Source organism: Vigna radiata, chromosome 8 (assembly GCF_000741045.1).
Source record: "Vigna radiata var. radiata cultivar VC1973A chromosome 8, Vradiata_ver6, whole genome shotgun sequence".
NCBI lineage: Eukaryota > Viridiplantae > Streptophyta > Magnoliopsida > Fabales > Fabaceae > Vigna > Vigna radiata.
The window spans coordinates 38414905-38426184 of record NC_028358.1 but is presented as its reverse complement, the minus strand read 5'-3'; the positions used below and the strand labels follow the sequence as shown (position 1 = coordinate 38426184).

The window sequence follows — 11280 nt, the reverse complement described above, 5'->3', positions numbered from 1 at the left end:
AGTGGTTGATTTTCGAAAGATTTCATATTTTTTACTTTTTAGGTTCATGATATATTTTTTTTTTTTTTTTATATTAGATACTAATATTATGTAATATTTTAAATTTTTTCTTGTACAAATATGACATTTTTTATGTTAATGGATAATTACAATAACCTCTTCCTTTTACATATTTGAGTCTATTAATTTTTATGGAAGTTTTAAGATCAATTTTTTCAACTTTTGATTGATAACATTTGTTTCTTGAAAAATTTAAGATTATTGATAGAATGATGGAAATAATTTAACTAATAAATTTGGTAATTGTTAGCTTATTGTTTTATAGCTTTTATGTTTACAAATGATTTAAGTTTTTTTTGAGGTGAAATAATGATTCTAAATTTTGTTTGGATTGGAGATAAAAAAAATGAGGATTGCTCACTATTAAATGTCAATGAATGGATATGCAATGGTTATTCTCTTAATTAGGATAATTAAATATAATAAATGTATATGATATTTTAGCTTATTTATTTAGTGGGCTGAAAATTAACTTAGATTGTAATTATTTGTATATATATATATATATGAAAGTTCTCCAACGAGAGGGAAGGCGGTCGGCCACCATGACCGCCGGCAGCCCCTAAAAATCTTTTCTTTTTTTTTTCTTGAATTTTTTATTGGATTTTTTTTCTTCTTGAATTCTTTTTTCTTGTCTTCTTGAATCTTTTTTTTTCTTGAATTTTTTTTTATTCGATCTTTTTCTTCTTGAATTCTTCTTAAATCTTTTTTTTTATGAAGCATCTTTTTCAATTCTTTTTATTAAATCTTTAATCATCTTCTTGAACTGTTCTTGATAAATTCTTTTAATTCTTCTTGAATTTTTCTTATTCTTCATCTTCTTGAATCTTTTTCTTGAATTCTTCTTGGTGTCAGTCTAGGTTACGATTCTCAAACCTAACCTAGTTTGCGTTTTTTTTTCAGTCTCGACTCTCGACTCTCAACTCTCGAACTTTCGTTTTTCGATTCTTCTTGTCTCTGTTTTCCTAGCCTCATGGGTTCCGAAAATATGATGTCTTGTTCATTCGCCTTAACGAAAAAAACTACTCTGCTTGGGCATTCCAATTCCAGATTTTTGTCACGAGAAAAGAATTGTGGGGTGATGTTGATGGCAGCACTCCCGCTCCTGACAAAGACAAAGATAAGGTCGCTCATGCTAAGTGGGCCGTCAGAGATGCTAGAGTCATGGCCTGGATCAACATTGTCCTGAATCTTCGTCCCTACAAGACTGCAAGCACAATGTGGTCTTATCTGCAGAAGATTTATAGTCAAAATAATGTCGCTCGTCGATTCCAACTTGAGCACAACATCTTTTCTACTTGGCAAATTGATACTTGTAGATTCACCAACATCAATTTGAGGGGGGATGTCAATGAATGAAAAAGATATGCAACGATTATACTCTTAATTAGGATAATTAAATGTAATAAATGTATATGATATTTTAGCTTATTTAGTAGGCTGGTTATTCTCTTAATTAGGATAATTAAATGTAATAAATGTATATGATATTTTAGCTTATTTAGTGGGCTGAAAATCAGCTTGACAGATTGTAATTATTTGTATATATATGAAAGTTCTTCAGCAAGAGGGAACACAATTTTCTGGCTCAATCTTCTCTAAATTTAACATTAAATGGTCTATATTATGTGGTTCTCAAGTGAATTGTGGTTCATAGGTTACTAATATTTAGCTAGAGAACAAAGTCTACTTGCTACGTTTAACTTAGGAGTTTGCTTATGGAAAAATTACTTGAACTGGACTCATGTATATTCTATTCATAAGTCTAAGTATTAGAAATATATACTATTTAAATCATTGTAATTTGGCATGGTATTAAAGATGCATATAATGTTCTTGAAAATACTTTTTCAACACTAAGTAAAGGTGATTGTATTAATCTTTGGAATGATTGTTGGTGTTATGATATTTGCGTATCTAAATTGGTTAGAATTCTTTATTTTGACAGAATAAAGTTATACTCTGTTGTTAGTTTGGCGTGGACAGGTACTCACCAAAACTTTTCTTTTTTTTTGTTACCAATTTATGTGATTTTTCCTTTTTAATGGTTAATGAGGATCAAGATGTGCCTAATTGGATTTTATATGATACTGGTGTGCTTTCTCAAAAAATTGTAAAGAAATTTTACTCTTTTAGTATGAAATGTTTTAATTAGGGAAACTTGATTTAGTTGGATGAAGTGTTATCAACTAAAACTTTAGTTTTTTGGAAGTTGTTGTGCGATTGTTTACTATTGATTTTGAGGTCAAAAAAAGAGAGTGATTTTATGCTCTATGTATTATTTGTGTGATAATAATGTTGAATCTTTCTCTCATTTGTTTTTTCATTATTCTATTTCTTCTTCGTTCTCCTTCGTTGTTGTCTTGTTCATCATTATTGTTGTGTCCATTGACTTTGGCTTCTCTTCTTCTTCTTCTTCTTTTTTCTCTTATTCTTCTTCCCTTTCTTGTCGTTTGTCGTTGTAGTTATTATTACCTATTATCACGGTCAACCTACCTACGCTTTTGCTATTATTGTTGCCTGCTCTTCTTTCTTTTCCTTCTTCTCCTATTTTTTTTCTTCTTCACACTCATATCCAATTAATTTATAAAAAATATTTTTTTAGAACTTTTGAAAAAAATTCAAAGTTTATTTTATTGACAGATTTATCAACAAATTTTAAAAATTTGAATAATCAACATATTTACCAGCAATTTTAAAAAACTCAATTACTAATAAACTTTAAAAAATAATCCATTATGAACAGACTTACAAACAAATTTAAAAAGTTAATCAATTACTAACATATTTGTCTCTACATGCTCAAAACTTAAAAGCGGAAACTTTGATTTGCATTTTACCTAAAAGTATAAATTTTTTTTAAGGTTTTTTATCTTAAACATAATTTTATAATTAATTTAATAAAAAAATATTAATATTAAAAAAATTGAAAGACTTTATCCTAGACGCCTAAAAGAAGTATTTTTTGTGATTGACTGGGACATTCCTTAAGAAAAACGTTTGTGTTTGTGCAGCCTATGGGTAATGTCTTTGGACACAAGATGTCTCATAATTATTTATTTACTACTGAAGATGACAGCACAATCCCAGTAAATGATGTTTTCTTATTCTGCCATTAAGTCAATGGATTCAACCCAACACTTCCAACACTAACGTATGCGTCACACTTAGGTCATTGCATTAGGCCAAACCAGCTTAGTCAAACCTATTGCATATATTATACCTGTCACTCTTTCATGCAATCATGCATGATTGGATCTTGCGTCTTTCTCATCAATACTGTTTGATTCTCTGTTTTCAGAATATATATATATATATATATATATATATATATATATATATATATATATGTTCATATATACTCTTTAATAATATTCATTGGAAAACCGATACAAAATTTGCATTATTTTCATTGGGAAGTCAATCCTAATATTGTTTCAGAAAAAAAATGTTAGATTTATAAAACCACCATTAATATAAATAATTTTGTCTGTAAAGTAAAACGGAACAAGTGTGGAATTTTTTACACCATTTTGTTAAACTGTAACGCATTGGGAAGATATTAGAATTTGAAGATTAGGAGCCTTAAACTATACGCAACTCAAAACAAGACACAGTTTGAGTCTTGCACACCATTTGACCACTCTTATTTTATATATCTTTGTCTTGTAATGGCCAAATATATTTCCCTTCTTTTCTAATAATTCAGAATCATGGACAGTGGAAGAAGACTAATCGTATCTAAAATCGTAACCCCTGTATATGTACATGTATTTTCATAGAGGAAGAACACTTGTACAAATTCTGTCGGTGAGGGAATAGCTATTTTTGCAACTTCATGAGTTGATATTACCATGACCATCATCATCATATATGTAGCTGTTATTGGACTACATAATTATTCTCATTTCCAAATTAAAAACAAAACAGATATTCCATATTATCATTATTATGTTTCAACCATCATTTCTGCATTTATAGGTAATGAGGCACAGAACTGGGAGGGTGGCCCATATGTACCACTGCACAATAATTAGAATATATGTAATAGTTGGAATTTGAAGTAATGATAGAGTTGTGGAAAAACAAGAAAATATATATATTTATGATGAAGGAAGGTTGTATTATTTATTCACCATAATAGGGTTGGAAGAGAAACAAGAAATTGTTCATCTGACAGAATAAGTTTGTGATATTCTGTCTCTCTTACTTTCCCACGTTCCCCGACAATCATCAATTATCATCTTTCACACATACTCACAAAATATGCAATATTTTTAAATTTTTTTTTATTATTTTTGGAACCAAACTACACGTATAAACTTTTCTGAAGGTAGTATCATTTTTAAGCAAGAACAATCGTTTGCAAAATTATTCAACTCCGATACAATTTTATTACTTTTAGAGAGACAAACAATTCTTTAAAATGGTAGAGAATCTCCATCCATGTGTTGGTGACCTGTTATTTTCTAATATTTAGTGCCATGAAACCAACTATCAATTGTTGGTCAACTTTTTATAAATTTCTTTTTTAATATATTTAACTATCTTATCTTAGGTCAGAATCATCTAACACCCTATTATATGATTCTTAATATATCCAAATGGTTAAAAATTATTTAATGTTCGTTGTGCAACACTCGCAAGAAGGCATATCTTATGAATAAGTATCAAATGTGACATCAAGACAATATATAATTCATATTTAATTAAAAGTTTGTAAGAAATAGTGTACACTTTAAATATTTATTGTGATTTTTTATGATAAAAAATATCAAATACTTATTTTAACACTAAAAGATAAAGCAAATAGCTAATAATATACTATATAAAAATTAATATAAATTATTATTAAGGTAATATCATATGATTAAATGATAAGTGTCAATTAATCCTGTTTGGTTAAACAAAGTTTAAAAGTCACTAACAAAACAGCTTAGGTTGTTATTATTGTATATGTAGAACTTTCATAAAATATATCCTAAAGGAAATGAGAAAGTATAGTTTTAAAAAAAATTATTCCGCAGTCAAATTTCCAAAAATTAGAGAAGGTAATTCATTCGTAATTTTTTTTTTAAAAAAAAGTTGTTTGTGCAAAACAAAAGCGATCTTATATAATGCAGTGTTAAGCCATTGTTAGAAAAGTTATTATTTATAGACTGTATATATAATAAAAAGTAAAACAAAAAATAACAAACTATAACCTAATAAGAAAAGGATAGGTATATATGTCCTTGATGCCTAGCTTAGATAACAGAGAGTGAAAATGAGCAAGATGTAAAGCTTGAGTGTGTTATAAATCAACAAGGAATAGACATGAGCTTGATAATAAAATTCTAACAAAAAATCATAACAAAAATATCATATGGTAGAAGTATAGTACAAGTTTTGACGAGTTTAATTTTTTGATGATTTTAACCTAAGCAAAAGTGTTTAATTTTTTGATGATTATGATTATTTACATTAATTAATGAAAGTCGTCTTTAAATCTTACGATTTCATGTTTTGTTTTCACGACTTTATCAAAAAAATATGAAACGATTTTGTCATATCTTGTTAGTACCATTTAACTCTGTTGTTAATTTTTTAAATCCTAAACCGGATACGAAATTTAAAAAGGAAATGACACCATAATGGTACAAAAACCGTGGTTGGTATGACTTACTATCATCCCATTTTTCTGTTTTCCAGAGTAGCCCACTATCACTTAATTGTAACTGTTAAATTAGTTGAAGCGTTTAATGCACATTATATAGTTAATTACATTAAAAGCCTTATTCTTATATCCGTACACGAAAAAGTTTCTTTTAACAATTTTTTTTTTATAATTTTTTGATAAAATATATCTAACAATGTGTGATTGGTCCATTTTAAATACTTTTTTAAAACAAATTCAAATAAACCAATAAAATAATAACACGTATCATATTGTTAAAAAATTATTAAAAAAAATTGTTAAAATATCATTATCCATCACTATAATATACATAAATATATCTCAGGAGGAATAGGAACACATTTATTCCCGTGAGGATAACAGTATACACCTCATCAAACTTTTATTGAACATCAAAGTAGCAATTTAATGTGTAATCCAATTGAAAAACTAGTGACATATGTACATGTACTTCCCATCAACATTAGCATCTGCTACTGCTATAGTAACTTTTCTCTACAAAAAGTTCTTCCAATTTCCAGTTTCTGTAGATTTGTTTGAAGTACATTATTAGTGACACCATAGCTTACCTCATCATCCTTTTTCAATAATAAAATCAACCTACATTGCACTCTCATTGACTTCACTCCCTTTTTTTTAATGCTCTTTTCAGCATATGAGTTATGATAACCAAGAGAATAATGCTATTTCACAAGGCAGATGGGCCTATTGTTCATTATACAGTCTCAGCTTTCAGCACATCCACTACCGTAAAACATGACATAAAGATAAAAGGGGTTTTTGGCTTTGACCTTTGCACCAACATATACACACTTAAAACATCAACATAATGCTCTTATTTTCTATCAATATCCATGTATTTAACTAGGTAGTAGATCTGTCATCACAAATGAATTGAATATATTGAAACCATGTGGGGGAAAACCAGATGGACCCATTTACATTACTTTAGCTCTAAGATTGTCTAAATCAATTATGATGTAGTTGAATCATCACACTTGGTGCTTCCACACTTGTCTCTTCTTTTTCCTCTAAAATACCATTTCTTTTTCCCGTAACGGAGGTTACGTAGAGTAATGTATCAGATAAATGTGTTTCTACAAATGGTTCAACTCCACTTAGTCAATAGTAAACTTAACTAGGAGTAGGTTGGTTTATTAGGAAAAAAAAAAAAAAAAGATTTTACTCCACATTCTTATATCTGTCCCACACGTGTAATTTTAGGTATTAAATGCACGTTAAAACCTACAAGTACCATTATAATAATCTAAGAACATTTTCTCACTTTTGGTTGTTGAAAATCTACACGCAAGTGTCACTAAATGCTAAAACCAAACGGAGCATGTGGACTTAAATTGATTGTACTGTGATATGACCAAAACAAATCAGTGAAGGTTTTATTTTTGTTTCAGGTGATGAAAAAAACACACATTTCAGGATCCATATCTTAGAAAACCAAGTCAAATTCTTAAGGACCTGAAATGAGATCTCTCACCTTATTAGAAAAAGGAAAATACATAGGAAGGTGCACTCTTTTTTATATATCTTACACTGCAGAACAATAAAAGGGTGCACTCAATTTGTGAAAAGATATAAAAAATTTTAATATATTCTAGGAATCAGAATGATAGAGGGAGATATATCATCTCAGGGTGGTCATGGTCATGATTTCTTTCACCACTAACTATGATCTTATAAAAATATTTAAAAGGTGTACTAATTCTGCAGCCAACTCATTAGTACAGCATGATTTAGATAGAGTCTATCTCAAGCCTTACATGTTTGTCTAGGGTATACTAAAGATGTAGTTTTGTACAGATAGACTACAGAGTTTAATTACTTGTGTTGGTTTCAAAGAAATCTTTGAGAATCACATTCATACATACATACGATATACACACTTAGAAATACAAAATGTGCACAAAAGAAAAAGTCAAATGAATAATATGTCAGTCTCTTCCACTGTGGTCCAGTACACTGTTTCCGCATGGGATCATGTAATTTTCAGGCATCATGTGTTTTTGTCACATGAAATACAGCAAAGAGCGTATATTTTGTATTTAGAGATTTAGATGTTTGATACCCAAAAAACAAAAAGCAGTGATAAAAATAAATGAAGAAAAATATGAGCCATGAGTGATCTCTGAATTAACCAGAAGGAGACAAAGCACTACTTCCTATAGTTGTATTAACATATTACAATAAGTTGGGTTTCCAAAGACAGACTTGTCTTCACATACCATATTTTAGAAGCTAAAAAACAAAGATCAAGGTTTAAAAATATTAAGAAAAGAGGGAAAGAAATACCTCTTTCTGGGTTTTCTTACAACAACATGAACACACGGACATTTAACAGCTAGGCATCCTCACAATTCACAAGCTTAAAGGGACCTGGGACTAACATCTTCACAGGTGCTTCTTCTTGAGCTTGGAAGGTAGACTAAAGACTCAGAAACAGCACAAGTACTCTTGCAAGAACCATAAAGGCTGATGAACCCAAAACGATCGCTCACACTCCTTGGCACCTTAGCTCCACTCCACAAATTTCTACTTGTTTCTTCACTATCATCATCCTTTGAGCATTCCACCAGTGCAGCAAAGAAAGGATCCCTTTGGAAAACACTTTCTACTGAGTTCTTCTTCCTCACCCTTGTTTCTTCATGACTGAGCTTCTTAGAAGAGCGTGTGGTGGTGGGTGGGGGCAATGGTAATAGTTTCAACGATGACTCCTGCAGCTTCTTTTTGGAAGTCTGTTTCTTGGGAATTCCAGGCAAGTGTTCCCAAGAAAATGGAACACCCGAGAATCTAAGTGGAGATGCAGGACTAAGAAGAGGATCCTCAGGGAAATAGAATGATTCAAAGGAAGAAGAAGAGGATGATGAATGAGTCCTGCGAGATGAAGGGTACTTTCCTGCATGGAAGATGTCACATTGTTTTGGAACAACCTTCGCATGCTCACTAACACTTGCTCCTGACGATGAAGAAGAATCCATTGTGTTCCTTTCAGCAAGAGAAAAGATGTCTCACAAAACTCTCTCTCTCTCTCTCTCTCTCTCTCTCTCTCTCTCTCTCTACCTCTCTCATTGCACATTTTATTATATAGGCACACAGACAGATACATATGTACCACTTCAAGTTAAACTAATCAAAATCATATTTTTAAACAACTATTATAAAACTTCAATATTGATAACTCAAGTATACAAAATCAATTATTACTCTTTAATATATTGGATAACAGTATACTATAACCATTACTGATACGATCAACTTTTACATTTTATTACCACTGATTTAAGGTAATATAAACGTCAGTGAATTTGAAAAGAAATAAATGAAAATGCAAAACTGTTTGTTGTCTGATTAGAAAATTAATTGAGGTTTGTGGGAAGAGAAGGAAAAAGAAGAATGATATTATATAAAGGAACAAAAAAAAGACATAGCATTGATGGAGGGGAGAAAGTGGAAAAGATGGGGGATGATAAAGGCATGTTTTAAATAGGGAGGTTAGCATAAAGAGTGGTTAGAAAGCAATCACATGGATGGATGGATGGGCAAAAATGATGAATTGCATCTGCAGAGTGCAGTGTAGGTTTGATTCAATTCGCTTGTCTGTGTTCGTTTTGAAGAGTAGCTCGTCAATTTCTTCTAAAAAATCTACACATCAAACCATAAATGCACACACCATATGTTTCATTGTCTCCTTCACTCTCATTTTATTTACTTCCTTTTCTAAAACCTCAACACATTTTCACTTTCAACATTCTATCATGTTTTCTGAATATATAATAAAATATTTTTTATTTTACTTTTATTTTTTTATGATTGTCTCCAAAATAAGATATAAGACTTTGATGATCATGTACTTATCAAAATAGTAAATTTTCAGTTCCGGGCAGGTTGCTTATGCTCATTGAATATATTTTTATCTGATCACCTAACTCAAAAACAGACAGAGGATACCTTTCCCATTTTTAATTTTTGTTACACAAAATTGGAGTTGCTGTTTTGAATTGTGTAGTAAAACAAATGAACAAATTAGGTCAAGAAGCGATTTTTCTTATTTAAATCTTGACTTTCAATTTTACTTTTTTATCAAAATAATATGGAAAATTTTCATTGACGAGTTTCCATAAGATTCCAAAAATTCTACACAACTTGTTTTAAATTTGTTTTGAAATCATATTTTCTTTTCAGAAATGATTCTTTGTCGGACCTTAATTTTTTATATTTATTTGACACCACTCTTATTTACTTTTTATTCTTTTTTTTTTTTTAAATTACAAAACTTTACATTTTTTGAATCATTTTATCCTTATATTCTGTGTTAAATGAATGTAAAAGTGTGTCATAATATTATTACTCTTTCCTTTTATATGCATACCTTCCTTAAATTGTTTGAATAATTACATATAGAAATGGATGGAAAATGATGAATAGACATGCACGTTGTTTTTATCTAAATTAAGAAAGAGATAAATGATAGAAGAGAAGAAATGTAAGTGACGTGATAATATAAAAAGATATGAAAACGATTATTGTGAATTGTTTATTTATTTATTTATTTTTGTAATTAAAGTTTGCTCATACATCGTTATTCTTATTTGAAAATGAGTCCCAGCCCAGGCCTTTCGTGTACGTGTGGGTTTTATAACCTTTGATTAATCCGCAATAATCACACATTTTACACGATTGTAAAATATTATTTTGTGTGCGAGAAGGGAGCTCCATTTTTATGTAGGAATGAAAGTAATAAATGTTAATTATTCAATTTTGTTATAAATAGTGAAAAAAAACATGGTTTTATCAAAATTTGTAATTTTTTAAGCGGTGATGTAATTTTTTTTTTAAAAAAAATTACTAGTTTTCTTTTCGTAAAAATGATTGATATCCTTTAATGAATTAGGCATGACTAGAATTATTTCAATGATATAATCATAAATTAAATATTTTTTATCCACCCTTTCTATGGTACTCGAGTAATTTTATTATTTATCTTCGCCCTTTCTTAGATGTTATAAATATGCTCGGTCATATCATCAACTCCATCTCAGAGGACATTCAAGTTTATATTTATTTAATCAACAAATAATTTTTTTATCAAAATATATTAATTATAAAATAGTTAGAGCGCTTCAATTATTTTTACACATTGTTAAATATAGTAAAAAAAATTAGATATGAGATCTCATATGTAAAAAATACACATCAAATCTTCTATTTATAATAAACAAAATATGAGTGAGTTCAAATTATAGAAAATAAATAAATACAAATAAACAAAGATAAAAGATAATATAATATATCTAATATATTTAACACTTTTCTCAAACTTATTATATAAACTCATATCTTAAACTTTTGTATATAAATTATATATATCAATTTACAAATACAATCAATTGGTTTCACTAAAGATTTAGTGAAATATATGTTAACTAATCATTTGAGTTAAAGAATACTATCTTGACATTTCTAGATATAATACTTTTTTGAATGAATAATATTCAATATTTATGTGTTTGATCCTCCCAAAAAAGACA

The 11280-nt window shown here is 29.1% G+C and overlaps 1 protein-coding gene across 1 annotated transcript; it reads right to left on the bottom strand.

Annotated features, from left to right (window-relative positions):
• Positions 1–7863: 7863 nt before the first annotated feature.
• Positions 7864–8898, bottom strand: LOC106771453. The gene has a single exon (XM_014657434.2). It carries the CDS (start codon positions 8728–8730, stop codon positions 8119–8121), a length of 612 nt encoding a protein of 203 aa, XP_014512920.1. The 5' UTR covers positions 8731–8898; the 3' UTR covers positions 7864–8118.
• Positions 8899–11280: the final 2382 nt, after the last annotated feature.